This window comes from Perissodus microlepis, chromosome 13, assembly GCF_051167445.1.
Source record: "Perissodus microlepis isolate ML-2025 ecotype Zambia chromosome 13, ASM5116744v1, whole genome shotgun sequence".
Taxonomy (NCBI): domain Eukaryota; kingdom Metazoa; phylum Chordata; class Actinopteri; order Cichliformes; family Cichlidae; genus Perissodus; species Perissodus microlepis.
In genome coordinates, this window is record NC_140473.1 from 29,663,893 (window position 1) to 29,681,250 (window position 17,358).

General features: G+C 43.0%; 1 protein-coding gene and 1 long non-coding RNA gene across 4 annotated transcripts; one reads left to right on the plus strand and one right to left on the minus strand.

The window, feature by feature from the left end:
- The first annotated feature begins 5 nt into the window (after nucleotides 1-5).
- LOC146375330 (uncharacterized) lies at nucleotides 6-3,422 on the plus strand. The gene is made up of 3 exons (XR_014801948.1): nucleotides 6-663; nucleotides 1,390-1,547; nucleotides 1,981-3,422. It is a non-coding gene; the product is annotated as an uncharacterized LOC146375330 (long non-coding RNA).
- Nucleotides 3,423-12,065: 8,643 nt separating this feature from the next.
- On the minus strand, nucleotides 12,066-15,892 carry LOC146375331 (uncharacterized). 3 transcript variants are annotated; one of them, XM_084948379.1, is made up of 3 exons: nucleotides 15,681-15,891; nucleotides 15,090-15,582; nucleotides 12,066-14,601 (listed from the first exon to the last, which is right to left on the minus strand). In XM_084948379.1, the coding sequence occupies exon 3, from the start codon at nucleotides 14,117-14,119 to the stop codon at nucleotides 12,629-12,631; it is 1,491 nt and encodes a 496-aa protein (XP_084804505.1). In that variant the 5' UTR covers nucleotides 14,120-14,601; nucleotides 15,090-15,582; nucleotides 15,681-15,891; the 3' UTR covers nucleotides 12,066-12,628. The 3 variants fall into 3 exon arrangements, with proteins under 3 accessions (XP_084804505.1, XP_084804507.1, XP_084804504.1); XM_084948381.1 differs by having other exon boundaries at nucleotides 12,066-14,218; nucleotides 14,471-14,601; nucleotides 15,090-15,891; XM_084948378.1 differs by having other exon boundaries at nucleotides 12,066-14,596; nucleotides 15,090-15,892.
- Nucleotides 15,893-17,358: the final 1,466 nt, after the last annotated feature.

Genomic DNA, 17,358 nt, shown 5'->3' on the forward strand with positions numbered 1-17,358 from the left:
CACACCTGAGAGTCAGCTAGAAACGTACAGTGACGTGGACATCATGCAAAGACTGCCAGACTCTGTAATACTGCAAATGATCAGTGACTCAGGTTAACACTAAAGTTTAAACGGTACCTCTGTGTCTCTGTGTGCTGAACATCTAGGATTGAGTCAGGCTGCATTGACTGTGGGACTTTAATGTGTTAAAAGCAGGTTGAAGACGGCTCAGAAACATTTGAAGATTAAAATTTAGCATTGTGGCTGCTGGTGGTTTGTAAAGCCTCTACTCAGCTGTATTTTTGTTACTAATTTATGTTTGTTGTTGTTTAACACAGATTTCAGAAGAGCAAATATGCTTAATAGTTTAACTAGATTTCATTTGTCAGTGTGGGACTGCTGAGTCACCTGAAGAACTCATTTCATTCATTCTCCACATGATGTTCATTTACAGAAATGTTTCACAGGAACTGATTTCTCCCAAAGGTTGAACTAGTGTGTTTCCATAGATTACCTCTGTATGAATGTACTTCTTAAATGAAGGCAAGTGTTTGTCCTTTTTTGTTCCTCAGGTACAGTACGTGATATCAAGGGCAGGCGGTCAACACTGGGGGTAGACAAGAAGCAGACGTACTTCCAAGAGGGAGCTGCAGTGAGGACACAGCCAGGTCACTGAGGTCAGAGGTCAGAATCTGAAACAGCTCAGGTTTATATTTTAGAGGTTATAAAAAATCAAAATGTATTTATAAAGAAACCTTTAAATAATAGTCATAATTATGATTATTATAAGAAATATCAAACATTTAAGTGGATTTTCTGTTACACATATTGTGTTAGCCCTGCAATAAACTGGCAGCCTGTCTTTGTCCTGTATCAGCTGGGATAGGCTTCATCCTCCCGCAACCCTGAATTGGATACATTGTATTCCAATTATGTAATCTGATCATTTACAAACTCAAGGTATCTAATCAAAATGTAAGTAATAATTATAAAATGGGAAAGCAGAAATAAGTGTGACATGAATGTAAATGTGTGAGCTGACATAGAGGACAGCTACATGCAGTCAGAAAAACCTTTGTTGTCAAGTTTGCAGGTATATCAGCACGAGACATTCTTACATAGAAGAGACTGTTAAAGTCTCTAACTCAGTGAAGCATTATTGGTCCCGTCTGTTTGGATAAATATAGTAAGTTGATGTATGTCCATTTATTGACACATTTTCTTAAGTGCTTATCCAGTTCAGGATCACAGTGGAGCTGCAGCTGGATATGTTCACTAAATAAACCTTACAAAAGTTAACAATAAACCTGCATCCATGTACGTTGTTGTCCACAGGATGAGAAAATCAAACTGGAAGACTGTGGAACATGTTAATAAATGTTTGTGTGTTTATGCCTGTGTCTTTCACAGGAGGCGCTGGAAGGTTTCCCTAATAGTTCCTGGTGAATCAAAGCAGAACCATAAAGGTTGCTGGACTGCATGATGGCCTTACCCCTGAGCAGTCATCCTGTTAAAGGAGGAACCACTTAGAAGCTGTTTTCAAAGTAGCTGAGCAGATTTCATCTCAAGTAAGCAATTAACTGTTTGTTCGTTTGTTCTGCCACTTAAAGAGCATTTAAGGACGTCTTTTGAGTGTCCAGTTGAATTAATTCTACTGGCTCTCATGGTCATTTGTTATTATAGACATATTTTTCATGTTCATCCAGCTATTTAGTGAATTCTATCTATTTAGTAATATCCGTCAGCTATAAAATGTAATATAAATATAAAAATATCTAAATATCTCCTGTCCTTTATGTTTTAATGATGTAAGACCAGACGTCTGTTATCGTGTTACATTAGCATTCCTCACATATCAATGAGATGCTGCACAGTACAATCCTACTGACACAGCAGAGGGATAACGACGGCTATTCAACATCGTTACACGACACATTCGAGCTGCATGACGCAGACAAAGTGACTAAATCATCTTTTTGTGGTTTATTGTCTTCAAACCAGCAGACAAAGCTGATGGCAGAAGATGTCAGAGAAGAACTTCAGGCCGTGGACTGAAAAGGTATTTTTTTCTTGTTATCAAAAGACATTTGGAGTGGCAGCTTCTACAACTGGTTGTGCTAAAGTAAAGCTTACAGTCTAAGAAATCACAGTGTTGATATTCAGCACAAAGAGAAAAGCTCACTTGTTTGAATTCATTTACAATCATAGTTTTATAAATTCTGACTGTAAACAGCTTTTACAGCTTTGATATTGTTTGACACTCGATATCAGGTGATAGGGTTTAATTTAAAGGTTTCTGTGTCCCAATGAGCCATTTACACTGATCAGTGTCAGTTTAACTGTAACACATTCATTATTTAGATTCAACAAAGAAATAAGTGAATGTAAAAAATGGCAGCCCTCAGGCCAGGTTTATAGAGATATATGCATGCATTATGAAATTTATGTATCCCAGATCATTGTTATTCATCTAGTCATGGCAGACCTACCTCTTCCTCCCAAGTTAACTGCAACCCAAAAGAACTAGTGGGGCTATTTACACACTCACAACCAGTGTGGGGTAAAAAGAGCCACCAAAAAGCTGTCAGCCACAGATGTGCTATAAGAGTTAGAAACTCTACTTATGGAGAAACTTTCTAAGTCTAACAGAGGACAGGTACTCCTGCCCAAATAACATGATATAACCCCACATACAGCCCAGCCATAAAATGAACCAAGTCATTTAGTTAAAGACAGCATGGGACCAAATGCATGTAGCCAGCCTGCATCAACCTGACATTTCTTCCTCCTGAATTAAATGAATGAATGGATGAAAGTTAAATGACTACAAACCTAAAGCCACTAGTTCCCACACTGGAGCTCCCTGACACTGTGTGTTAACCGTATTTAGCTTGTATCAACAGTTGTAACAGGCTAAGCCACCTGAGACACTGCATTGAATGATTGTTCCTGTCTTAATGATTTCAGCTGACTGGTTTCAGCTCAGATGTTCTGCTTTTTCCTTTCAGTAGATCAAAGCAGCTCGTGCTCCTTCTGCTTCCAATTTAGAAGAAGAAGAAGAAGGCGAAGGCTTCAGCGAAGTGGCGTTCATGGTCTCAGTGAACAGTCACGGTCACACACTGCATGTGGTTTTAAAAGCAACATGTCTGTTCACCACAACAATGGAGATGTGTAATATTAGTGCAGCTACGGTTTGTTTTTGAACATCAGTTCTGTTTTCTACTTTGATCACTTAGACCAAAAAAGTGTTGTTTTCAGATTCTTTCTTTTACATCTATAAACCACCTGTTCATTTTTTTATTACAATTAGTTTCACATAAATGTTAGTGTTTCCTTTATGATCTTTTAATGCTTACACTACACTGTACAAGTCTACATTAGAGACATTTCTGTTACCTGTTTCTGTTGACTCAGAGTTGTGAAATGTTCTTTTATTTGATGCACAATATGAAGTTCATAATTTTCTTACATAGTTTTGAATGTGTTGATATTTAGACAGTGTGCATCCGTATGCTGAAACTGTAATGGTGAACCTGAGGTGATGGTCAACAGAAGGCAAATATATATCAATATAAAACAATATTGAAGTAATGTCTTTACCCTCTGCAGCGTGTGGACGCTGTGCACGCAGTCACCTTATTCACTGTAGTAAACATGCACCGCTAGCTCACGTGACTGACTGTCTCCATGGTTACATCGTATATTATTAGCTATGTAAACAGCTTCCAAAGATACCGCCATAGCTCTCTGCAGCTGTAACACTTAAACACTTTGCAAATCATTTCACGTGTTTGATAGTTATGAAGACAGAATATGTTTTTAAGGTCATGCTAGGCGGTTGCTATGGTGGTTGCTGTGGACTTGGGTGGACCGCGTCCGATTCCTGTTATTAGCTGTCCGCCGTAGGAAGTCTGCGTTCCATTTACAAGTAGTGACAGTCTGCCGCAACTCGAACTCAAACCCTGCTTTGTTCTTTAATTATAGGCCTTTTATAGCCGTTCATGACACGCACACGCACACATAAAGCACTTTGCCTCACCATGAGAATGCAAGTTTACCTAACCTAACCTTAAAGTATCTGATATAGGATAGAAAAATGAAGCAACCAGAGATTTAATGATGAAGACTCTGGGTTCTGTAGTTCACGTTTTACAGTCCTGAATGACTCTTTGCATATGATTTATTGAAGAGGAGTTTAGAATGCACTTTACATTTAGACTGTTGCTGTTTCATTTTTTACATTGTTGCCGTGTTATGTCATAAATAAGGTTCACCTGCTGGGGGTTTGATGGATCAGCTGGACAATACAGTCAAAGACAGACTTCATTCATCATATGCAAGAATCCTAGTTGGATTTTTGTTGTCACTCATGTTTTTGAACCAAATATTGAAAACAATTCTGACAGACTGGATACCTGGTCAGGGTGTACATTACCTTGTACTCAAGCATCCCAGGACAGAGCCCTGCCCCACCATGAGCCTGGGTGGATACGTGGTTATTAATATAAGGACCAATACTGAATATGAATATTTCATGAAAATTGAATTATAATACAAATTAGTAATAAGGGTTTCTCTGCGCCCTTATCTACCCCATACTCAAAGAGCTGCGGGCAGAGAGGGTGACAGGAGAGGATGGCACTGAAGAGAAGATGCTCGGTTTCTGGAGTCTCCTGGTCCTGTCAGTATTAGTAGGATGCATCTGCTGTGTCTTCTCGTGGATGCTCACCTACCTTGACTCGTCCCAGCCTGGTATGGATTTCCCAACACTGCGGACAGTGGCCCACGTCAGAGACGTTTAATATTGATTACATATGTCTGAATTGCTAACCCTAACCCTAACCCTAGCTCAACAGACCACAATGCCCTGGACTGTCAGTATTATTACACGCTGTGAACATAAGTACCTTTGATCACTGTTGTAGAGACCCACCTTTTAGCACATCCCAGCACACCCACTCACTTCACCAGATGCACCTTGTTTAGTTCTCTCACCTTTGATTGGGTGTGGTGCTTGTCCTTAATTGCACTCACCTGTCACACATTATATAAGGACTGCATTCACTTTAGGCTCACTCTTTCTTCACTCCCACACGGGGCGGCAGCAGAGGTGAGGTTCTGTTCTGGTTTTTCTTATTTTATGTATTGTTTAAGGTAATGAGTAACTTCTCTGTTTTCTTTCAGCATTGGCAGTCCATGTGTGTCTTTCTTTCCTTCCTTCTTTGCTTTATTGATTTGAGAATAAAAGGAGAACCCTGTGAATGATTAGATGACTGCTTATTCTTATCCTAATCGGATGAGCCCATGATGCCGATTACTCAACCCTGAGCCTTCCTTTCCTTCATAACATGGTCCTCCGAGCCGGAGCAGTGTTAGCGTCATGGATTCAAAGCAGCCATTGACTGAAGGTTTGAGAAGATCCAGTCGTGATAGTCGACCTCCTGCCCACCTGCAGCAGTATGACGTTCAGTATCATGGAAGTAGAAGAGCTACATGTGAGACAGAGAGTCAAACCGAATGCCAGCATAGTGACAAAGACACACATGGGCTGCAGGATCCTGTCGGAGAGTCAGAAAGTCAACCAGAGACCCGCCCTGCTCCTTTACCTACCAACCAAGATGAGGTCATGAGGGAACTCCTGACGACGATGAGGGAGATTAGGCAATTTATGATTCAATCATGTCCTTCCCATTCTCGTAGCTCCAGATCTTCAATTCGCACTGTCTCATCTGATGGAATCAGATCTTCTGTATGCAGTTTACGAGCCAGTCCTCAAACACATCAACAACATGAGCAGCTCCCAGTGATTGATACAGCAACCTGTCAATCACCCTTCCAGCCCCCACAGATTAGCCGTCAGTCTGGCTTAGTTACAGCTGCCAGCCCTCCTTTACCTAATTCAACAATATTAGATGCTGCAGTCCCTTCAACTGGTTTAACTAGACCAGTCCTTGCTACAGAAGATGAGACTCCCTTTGATTTCCTGGCCTTATCACGGCAGGATCCCCACCAGGTCTCATGTGTTCAACCTGCTGTTCCTTTAGCTGAAGACCCTGTTCAACCTCTCATTTGCATATCTGACCACAAGTATTGCCCTCCTCTAGAGCAGCAACCAGCTACATCCAATGCCTCACATGAACAGAAACCTTTGATACCTGTTACTGCTAGCTCGGGTCACTCCTCTAGCACGAGAACACATGTATATAAGCTTGAAGGTCCTTCGTTTCCAGACCTTAGTAGAGAAGATGAAATGCAATACGGGATGTTACGGATGGCCCTTACAAACCTTCTTGATCCTCATGAGACAGAGCAGTTCAAATATCATGTCCTTCTTGATCACCTCAAAGTAGACCAAGCTAAACGATTAGCTCTTGCCTTTTCCTACGCTCCTGACCCATACACTCAAGCCATCAAAGCCCTTGATGAGCGTTATGGGCAACCAAGACAGCTGGCATTGAAAGAGCTAAAGAATATACTGGAACTGCCTCCTATCAGAGCAGGTGATGGTCAGAGTCTTGATAATTTTGCTCTTCGTGTACAGGCTTTAGTTGGGTTGCTTAGCACTATGGGAGAACAAGGACGTGCAGAACTAGATTGTGGCTCCCATGTTGATCGCTTGTTAGCGAAGTTGCCTGCAGAGCATTTCAGTCGCTTCAAACGGCACGTTTACAGGGAACAGGGAGAAATAACGTATACCTTGCCTTTGTTCTCATCCTGGTTGCAAATGGAATGCAAGTGTCAACCCAGAAAGGCCAGTCCTGTTTCATCCTTCAACCAGCCACAACCTGCCCGTAAGTACACCTCTCCACTTACAACAATATTACATGGGGCAAATACATCTGATGATCCTGTACAGGCAGCACAACCGATCATAACAACTAAGGCAACATGTGCATATTGCCGCTCACCTGAACACCACATTAGTAAGTGTCCCGAGTTCATTCAGAAGACAAAGGATGAGAAAATAAACTGGATAAAAGCAAACAAACAGTGTTGGCGTTGTGCTAGGACTCATCAGGCTGCAAAGTGTGACCTGAGGAAAGCATGTGCCACCTGTATGGGACGACATCTACAGATCCTATGTGATGTAAATAAGAGATCTACAACTGAATCTAATCCTGTAGTGAGGGCACTGTACTTTGATAGACCTAGTGATTGTCCTAGTGTCCTTTTAAAGGTTGTGAAAGTGCTCCTGCGAAATGGCAAAAGAACTCTTGAAACATATGCAGTACTTGATGATGGCTCCCAGCGTACCATTCTTCTACCATCAGCGGCGCAGCATCTCAACCTAACTGGGGAAGCAGAGAGATTATCACTTAGAACTGTCCGTCAAGAAGTTGAAACTATTCAAGGTTCTTCCGTAAGTTTCAAAATCTCACCCATCGCACACCCAGAGAAAACCTACACAATTAATAATGCCTTCACTGCAAGTCACCTAGCACTTTCAGACCACACCTACCCTGTATCATCTCTCCAACGGAGATACAAGCATCTTCACGGTATCCCATTACCCATTATTAATAAAGCAGCGCCACTCCTGCTCATAGGCTCAGATCATACTCACCTCATCACGCCTACTGCTCCATTGAGACAGGGACCATATGGGTCTCCTGCAGGAGTTAAAACCCAATTAGGATGGACACTTCAAGGTCCGATCACAGATTTTCAGCCCCAGAGCAGTACAGAGCATGTGCAGTGTTTGTTCACATCTCTCAGTTCATCTGCAGACGTACTGCGTTATCATGTTGAGAAGCTATGGCAACTAGACACTTTACCTGAATACAGTGAGAAATCTGTGATCCGATCAAAGCAAGATCAACTGGCACTGGAACTCCTTGAACAGGCCACAAAAAGGGTTGAGATCAATGGTGTTAATCGCTACGCCACTCCTCTTCTTCGGATGGCAAACTTTCCTCCTTTGAATGTCCCTCCAACTGTAGTCATGTCTAGACTCCGCAACACTGAGGCTCGGTTAGCTAAAGATCCTGACAAAGCCATGTCTTACAAGGATCAGATTTTGAAATTGGAGCAAGCAGGCTATGTAGTTAAACTTAGCCCAGAGGAGATGCACAATAGCAAAGAAGCCTGGTATATTCCTCATCATATGACAAGTCACAACAATAAAGATCGCATAGTCTTTGACTGCTCTTTCACATTTCAAGGTCAGTGTCTCAATAAGTACCTATTGCCAGGACCAATCCTTGGGCCAACACTTCTCGGTGTTTTGTTGCGTTTTAGGCAACATTCAGTGGCAATAAGTGGCGACATCAAAGGCATGTTTCACCAAGTCCGTCTTCTGCCTCCTGATAAACCACTCCTCCGATTCCTGTGGCGTGACATGAACAAAGCAGCTCCCCCTTCAGTGTATGAGTGGCAGGTACTCCCCTTCGGTACGACCTGCAGCCCTTGTTGTGCAATCTATGCACTGCAGAAACACGTGAAGGAATATCAATCTGACAAAGATGTGCAGTCTTCAGTAATGCAGTGTTTCTATGTTGATAACTGCTTGCAGAGTTTTCCATCAGCAGAGTTAGCTCGAACACTCCTAGACAAATTAAGAAACCATCTATCAGAAGGAGGCTTCGATCTTCGCCAGTGGGCCAGCAATAATCCTGTTGTGATTAGCCATCTACCATCTGAGGTAAGAATGGCAAGTAATGAACTTTGCCTGACTGAAGACAAGCCATCTGGCCCACATGAACGCATATTAGGATTATTGTGGAATTGTGAGACTGACTTGTTTGCCTATAAATACAGAACTCTAGCCTCACACCTCACCACAATGCGTCGTATCTATGCAGTACTTGCTCGTCTGTATGACCCATTAGGCTACTTACTCCCATTCACAACACGCGCCAAAACCTTGGTGCAAGAGCTATGGAGAAAGGAGAGAGATTGGGATGACCCTTCCCTTCCATACAACCTCTTAGAGGCATGGAAGTCCTGGGAAGAAGAACTTTGTTATCTTCCACAAATTGCCATCCCACGTTGCTATACTTCTAAGGAAATGAATGTTTCTACCACAGTTCGAGACATTCATATCTTCTGTGACGCTTCGGAGCGAGCATATGGTGCTGTCGCATATTTGAGATCAGATGATCTTGAAGGTCATGTGGAACTGAGTTTCTTGTTAGCTCGCTCACGTGTTGCTCCTAAATGGAATTTAACAATACCCAGACTGGAGCTATGCGCAGCCCTACTAGGCGCACGCCTCTGTGAGCTCATACAAACAGAACTCACCGTACCAGTCAGAACTACCACCCTTTGGACTGACTCAACAACTGTACTTCACTGGCTTCAGTCAGATTCCTGCCATTTCAAGGTATTCGTAGGAGCCAGAGTCTCAGAAATTCAAAACCTCACAAACAGTCAAGACTGGAGATACATCAATTCAGCCACAAATCCTGCTGATGATGTTACGAGAGGTAAATCCCTGAAAGAGTTCCTTAGCCCAAACAGGTGGACCGAGGGTCCCTCGTTTCTGCATGAACCTCCGAATAACTGGCCCACAGTTACAGATCTCCATCCTGATGATGATCAGACTGAGTTAAAGAAATCCTACTTTTTTGGTATTGTCAGTATACCCTCCCATACATACACACCCAGCTTCAGAATCTATCAAGAGCTATTGGATTTCACGGCTCGTTCACTCTCCAACCAAAAGGGTAACATTCCTTCTGCAGCTGATTATCTAACAGCAGAACAAGAAATCCTTCGTCAGGCACAACTGGACAGTTTCGGTGAAGATTTAGCCCGTTTACAGTCAGACAAACCCCTCTCATCCGACAGCCGTCTATTGTGTTTGTCACCAGTGTTGTGCAGGAATTCTGGACTTATCCATGTAGGAGGCCGACTACGGCAAAGCCCAGACTTGGAATTGAATGTCATTCACCCAATAGTACTTGATCCTGCTCATCCAGTGACCAAACTGATCATACAAGATTATGATGACAAACTGCATCATGCTGGTTCAGAAAGACTTTTTGCTGAACTACGTCGGAAATTTTGGATTCTCAGAGGAAGGGAAGCCGTACGCAGGCATCAGTATAGCTGCGTTGCATGTCAGAAATGGAGAGCACAGCCCATCATTCCAAAAATGTCAGACTTGCCTGCTGCTCGTCTTAGGTTATTCAAACCACCTTTCTACTCCACAGGAATAGACTGCTTTGGACCATACATGGTCAAGACCGGCCGCAGATCGGAGAAAAGGTGGGGAATAATATTCAAATGTCTCACGACTCAGTGTATACATCTTGACCTCCTAAACAGCATGGATACCGACTCCTTCCTCATGGCCCTCCAACGATTCATTTCTCGACGAGGAACACCCCTGGAAATTATATGTGATCAAGGAACTAACTTCAAAGGAGGAGATAAGGAACTACGGGCTGCTTTTGACAACCTTGCTCCGACTCTACAGCCGGTCCTGATGACTAAAAGAATCCATTTCAAATTCAATCCCCCGCATGCACCCCATTTCGGTGGAGCCTGGGAGAGGGAGATACGTTCTGTGAAGAATGCTCTGAAGAGAACCATTGGTGCACAAATGGTCACTGAAGAGGTCTTAAGAACGGTCCTAATTGAGATTGAAGGCATTCTTAACTCAAAACCCCTAGGCTATGTATCCTCAGACATTGCGGATATTGATCCCATAACCCCAAACCTTCTCATTATGGGCCGACATGATTCGTCACTTCCCTTAGTATCCTATTCTGATTCTGACCTCCTAGGTCGACGACGATGGCGACATGCACAAATATTGGCAGATCACTTCTGGCGGCACTTCATAAAGGACTATCTACCATCCCTCCAAAGAAGACACAAATGGCAGAAGGAGAACCCAGATCTCACACTGAACTCTGTCGTAATGATCATGGATTCACGCCTTCCACGTGCCCTCTGGCCCATAGGCAGAGTGACATGCCTCCTGAAAAGCCCAGATGAACGCATCAGAACCGTGGAAGTCTTAGCACAGGATAAAACCTATATCCGCCCTGTCTCCTGTCTTATCCCCCTGCCCCCGCTTCCTGACGAAGACTGATCCTGATCATATCAACATATTTCTCACTAGAAATATGGGGACGGCTGTTGTAGAGACCCACCTTTTAGCACATCCCAGCACACCCACTCACTTCACCAGATGCACCTTGTTTAGTTCTCTCACCTTTGATTGGGTGTGGTGCTTGTCCTTAATTGCACTCACCTGTCACACATTATATAAGGACTGCATTCACTTTAGGCTCACTCTTTCTTCACTCCCACACGGGGCGGCAGCAGAGGTTCTGTTCTGTTCTGGTTTTTCTTATTTTATGTATTGTTTAAGGTAATGAGTAACTTCTCTGTTTTCTTTCAGCATTGGCAGTCCATGTGTGTCTTTCTTTCCTTCCTTCTTTGCTTTATTGATTTGAGAATAAAAGGAGAACCCTGTGAATGATTAGATGACTGCTTATTCTTATCCTAATCGGATGAGCCCATGATGCTGATTACTCAACCCTGAGCCTTCCTTTCCTTCATAACAATCAGTTTATGTTGTAAAAGAGAAGGAATATTGGAAAGAAAGATCAACATTGTGATATTATTTCTTCCAAACTGACCAGAAACATGCTTGTCAGACTCTCACAGCAAAGGATCAGACTCACTGTGCATGACGGCTCAGGCCAATGATGTCTGTTAGATTGTCAGTTGTTTAGTGCTTCTGTACAGTTAGGGTCACCGTCTCTATTTCAGAATAATTAATATGCGGAAAACACTAAAAGTTGATTGTCTTCCAATATTCTAGCATAATTAAAAAACTTTGACTTTGTAAGTACATATTATTAGTCCTAATGCCAATATGATTCTTCATAACTCCTGCTTTGAAATACTGAACTTTAAAATTTACCTGATGAAAGATGATTTACAGTGGCACTCTGTCAGGATCATTCTGACTGTAAGATCACTGTATTAATCTGAATCCTTCTGAAATGTGCTGTGAATGAATGCTGATGCAACTCACTGTGGGAAAGCTGTTAATAAAATGAATCTGTGACACATGCAACACATTCACAGAGGAAGAGGACACAAAGGGAGGACACGCAGAGGCTGTGTTGAAGTCAGAAATCCAAATCTTTATTAAAAAACAGGCGGCGGTAACAAACAGGAAGACAAGCAGTCCATCAAACAGTCTACAGGGTCAAACATACAGAGAATTCAAACAGCAGTAAAAAATAACTGGACACTGAAAAACTTAAAGCAATGTGTGACGCAATAAAAGGAAGCAGCGCAGTATATTCACTGAATTAACATAATCTAATTCTACTCTACCGTATGTGCTGAGACACTCATCCTTTTTACCAGAGACCTCGCGCTTCGTTCTCGCCCACGGCCTGAAGTCACTAAGGATCACGAGTGGTGTAAGTGGCGTATCAAACAGCGCCGGGCCGGCCTGACCTCCGTGCTCAGACAGTTTTCCCTTGTCGGCCTGCAAAAAATAAACCAAAAAACATATAGCTGTGATTAAAAACATCATCGACATTAAACCTATGGTATTATTGAACATTGTGATAGCCTTTTGAACTCTTTTCTCGTCACGAGTATCTGATTGTTGTGATGGCATGGTGTTGTGTGTAAGTTATGTTGTAGCAAAAAGTTCAAAGCCCTTTTTAGATGCTCAGTTTGGTGCCGCTCCCTTTCGCTGGCGCGGCGACTTCCTCCTAGGCTGCTCTTCTTTCTTCGACCTCCCGGGTAGACCACCGGTTGGCCCGTTGCACAGGTGTGAGGGTTTATTCTGCCTCTGAGTTTCACCTGTGTTGGGTGGAGATTGATTTCTCCCCACCAAGTCCTCGTGCGTCCAGTGATACCAGGCGTCGCCTTTCCCTCTCAGTTGAACCGCTGTAGCTGTCCGAGCCGACACCTCGTATGGACCAGTCCAACGGGGTTCCTTCCACTTGCGTTTGATGACCTTCAGCCACACTGCCTTTGCGTCCGGGACCTCTCCTCCTCCTGTGGGCTTTTCACAAGCCACCTGTTTGGTGAAACTGGACACCAGCGCCTTTAACTCGTTCCAATAGTCTGCGTGAGACCTGTTCCCTCTGGTGTCCTGTCCCACCGAGCCCACCGTCCAAGGGGCCGGAAACTGTCTCCCAGTTTGCAGCTCGTACGGTGTGAAGCCCACTTCCGGTTTGACCGCTGGCTTGGGATTGTGTGCGCCACAGATTAAACACATCCTGGCCTTTTCCCTTATCATTTCTTTCAACTCAGGATGCCACCAATGACACAAGTTTCTCTCCATCTGTGCTACCCCCACGTGGGCAAGTCCGTGGGCCTCCTCCACCTTCTGTTTTGCCATTTTGGCTGTCAACACGGGGCGCCCGTCTGGCCCCCTCCACAAGTGTCCATCCTGCCAGGCTCCTTTGTTTTTCCACACCCCCTTTTCCTCTGGGGATGCCTCCTCCTGAGCCTGTTTGACTTCCTCCGTCATGTTAGTGGATACTTCCTCTTCTGCAGTTACCTGTATCATTTGTTTCCGTCCTTTGTAGTCTGCCGCCTCTTTTGCGGCTTCATCTGCTTTCTGGTTTCCTTTTGCCACCATGCTGGTTCCTTGTGAGTGCGCTTTGCATTTTATGATACTCACTTCATCTGGGTCAGCCAAGGCCTTTTCCAGTTCCTCCATTTCACTTTTGTGGCAGATAGGTGCATTGGTTGCTGTTCTGAATCCTGCTCTTTTCCATTGAGCCAGCTCCACATGAGCTGCTCCGAATGCATACGCTGAGTCAGTGTAGATGTTCACTCTCCTATTCTTAGCTAATCTCAAGGCTCGAGCTAGGGCTATCACTTCAGCTCTCTGTGCCGACTGCTGTCCCCCAATTCTTCCTGCTTCTTTGACCTGATACTCCTCTCCTACTCTGCAGACTACCGCATATCCTGCTTTCAGTCCTTCTTCGTCTCTGTGGCAACATCCATCAGTGAACCAGTCCTCAGCTCCAGGTATAGGTTCTGCCTTCAGGTCCTCTCTAATTTTTTCTTCAACCTGTGCTCTTCTGACGCAGTCATGGGGTTCCCCTGCTCCCATTAAATCTGCCATGTTTGCTCCTTCATGTGTGAATGTTAGATTTGGGGCCTCTAAGACTTTGCTCAATCTCTGTTGTGCCCGTGGTGACATACTAAATGCTTGTGAGTTCACGTATGCCACTATGCTGTGTGTAGCTCTACGTCACTTTACCTGGATGATGACTCCTCTCCCCCTCACTCAGAAACACTCCTAATATAACCAAGCAAATAAATAATATTGAAGATTTACTTACATCATTACAAAAACAGCAAAAACATCTCCCTTTGATTCTATTTCTCCATTCCTGCTCAACATCAGGCAACAAATATCTCAATAAATCACAGTAAAATGTAAAGCACATGTTTTCTCTGCTTTGTCTAACCTCTGCAGAGCCTCTGTCAAGAAAAACATAACTGTAAGCATAAAACAAATATACATTTCATAACACGTCACTGGACAAACCTTGGTCAGTTGATTTCCTCTGTGCAGTGCAGACGAACATCAGTCAGCAAGTGACTCTGCTGGTTCTTCTGAGGAAACACCACCGTCTCTCCACACCGTCACCATCTGTGAGCACAAACTGCCGCTCTGCTCTGCCAGCATGTAGGAAATCACATATCACACACAGGGGTGAAGAAACATCAGAGCTCAACTTTGGATACTTTAGATCTTAACAGATCAAAGTAGCTCTTAGTTTCAGCAATCAGTGAGCAGACAAACAATGATACCATACTGATTCTGTATGAATACAATATGGTATTTTCAATACAGGTGTCAAATTAATTTATTAAAACTAATACAGATATATGTATATTTTTTTTGATAAATTAGTTTGCTAAATTATAAGAATATATTTTTATTTTTTTTTTTCATTTAACAATTGCAACTGAAAGAAATTAAATATTGAACAAAAATATATTGTCACATTCTGAGCATGCTCAGCATGCTGACAGACTTGAAGTTGCTACAGATTTTAAGAAGTGATAATTATAGGGAAGAAACTTCTCTTTTTCATCCGTTTAATCAAACATTTGATGCCTCAGCTGTCTCAGTCCTATAGCGTTCTGCAACTACAACTAACCCGAAGCTTGGATTTGGCTGCAGGTGCCCCTGTACATCCTTCTCAGCAGCACACATGTGGGTACCATTTAATCACACTTCTTCCTGAGCTTTGCTTCATCACAAGACCAAAGGTGGCATCCCGTGTCACAGTCTTATCATCATCCAGAAGAAACATTTGAAGAAACATCATGGAGAAGAAACATTTACGCGCCTCCTGGTTTTGTTTTCTGATCCTGCGAAAAGACTGAGGACAACAAAGCCCAGAGAACACGAGATACACAACATCCAACATTCAGACTCAACAGCCTCCATAAATGAAGAGCACCAGGTTGGTTCAGTTATAGTAGATATAAGCATACTTCACATTACTGGGTATGAATAATAATGAGGAGGCAAACTTTGAAGATGCAGAGCATGATGTCCCATCATCAGACTGTAAACAAACATCCACCAGGCTTCTTTGTTGGCAAAATTGATGATTCTCCTATCAGGGATCAGTAGCGTGTATTAACCTGTGGTATAAGCAGCAGTCACTGAAATATTACTCTTTCAGATAAGAAATCTAGCACATAAAAGCCCGGGTGGGAGGGATCTCTGCAAACTGACTTACCTCTGCAAGTGTGAAGCTCAACAAAAATCTGACTCTCCAGTCACACACAAACAAAAACCTCCAGCTGGGAGATAGAAAACGCTGTCTGGGTCTTGCTGGATGTTGCTGGTCAGAGTCCACACATTAGCAGAGTGCTTCTTGGTCCCACTGACCCATGTGGACAGCGACTGTGGAGAACTGTTCTGGAAAACAGAGAAGAGAATTAAAATAACAAAAAGCCAAACAGGATTTCCACAAAGACTCTCTTGGAATCAGCAATCAAAAAAACCACTGGTTCATATTTCAATTAAATATGAACAGGTTCCTCAAATGTAAGCAGTTCAGATCTGATTTAATTTAATTTCCTTCACACAGCACATTCGTCCAGGCTGACAGGTAAACATAGAATTAATCTCAGGTAACATGACTCATAGTAGAGATTCAGTAAGAAAGATTGCAGGCTCTAATAGTATTACCACACAATCCAAGGACACACCAACAGCTCAGATTTGTAGAACTATTTAAACAAATGTCTTCTGAATATTCAATTCAGGTTCACAGTGGGAGGGTGGGAGGTGTCGTGGAATTTTTTAAATAAAGTCTGCAACACAGAAAGAGCTGTGATCAAGCTATTTATTACTGCGCCAACACACATCAAACATCACAGTTCAGTCATGTCAGCGCTGCCGCAGAAGTGGTGCTCCTACTCCTTTATGCATTCCAAGGAAGAGGGAGGAAGTTACAAACTGATCCTACCACACTTCACGTGCCTCGCTATGAAACCTAACCGATCAATGGTTAAGCTGTTTTGTGCCCTTGGCCTTATCAGCACCTGTAAAGGGAGTTGTTTTCTCAAACTGCTGACGCTGAAGTAAGTTCATCTAGTTTTAGAAACTTTCACTGAACAGTCTATAACAGTGTCACAACTAAGCATATGCATAAGCACTTAAATACTTTAAATGAGAATAACAGAAAATTTCTATTAAAAAGGCTAGAGCCTGTCCCAGTAGTCATAGGTAGAGCACACCTGGACAGGTCACCAGTCTGTCAGAGGACTAACACAGAGACAGACATCAGAGTAACAAATCTATTTAAAATTAATGTAAGTTTGCTGCAGCTGTATGTATGAACATGTGTTTCTGTGCTCACAGTCCACCTCTCAGGAACCTGCAGTTCACTTTTAGTCTACTTTAAACAGACCTCACAAAAGGCTGATGTGGCTGGATCAGTAGTCTGATTTAAGTACGATAGCTTTGGCCAGGGATTAATCTGGTGCATCGCTTCACTGCAGTCTTACGTATTTTCCCCACACCTGAATAAAAAATACTGATATATACAAATAACAGCTTCAGCTGATGCAGCCTGACTCAATCCTAGATGTTCAGCACACAGAGACACAGAGGTGCCGTTTAAAGTTTAGTGATAACCTGAGTCACTGATCATTTGCAGTATTACAGAGTCTGGCAGTCTTTGCATGATGTCCACGTCACTGTACGTTTCTAGCTGACTCTCAGGTGTGACAGGTGTGCCAGCAGGAAAGAGTAATAATAACCTGCATCCTGAGGTTTGTCATGCAGGATTAAAGGAGCCAGGCTTTGTTCACACAGCTAGGATTGTATTTTACACTGACCCTGGGTCAGTATAAGTATCATACAGTTTAAACGAAGCACTGAAACTTGCACATATTTATTACAGATGC

What these genes read in the sequence shown, in the direction of transcription:
- LOC146375331 (XM_084948378.1), bottom strand. Translation starts at nt 14,119, where the DNA reads ATGTCACCACGGGCACAACAGAGATTGAGCAAAGTCTTAGAGGCCCCA.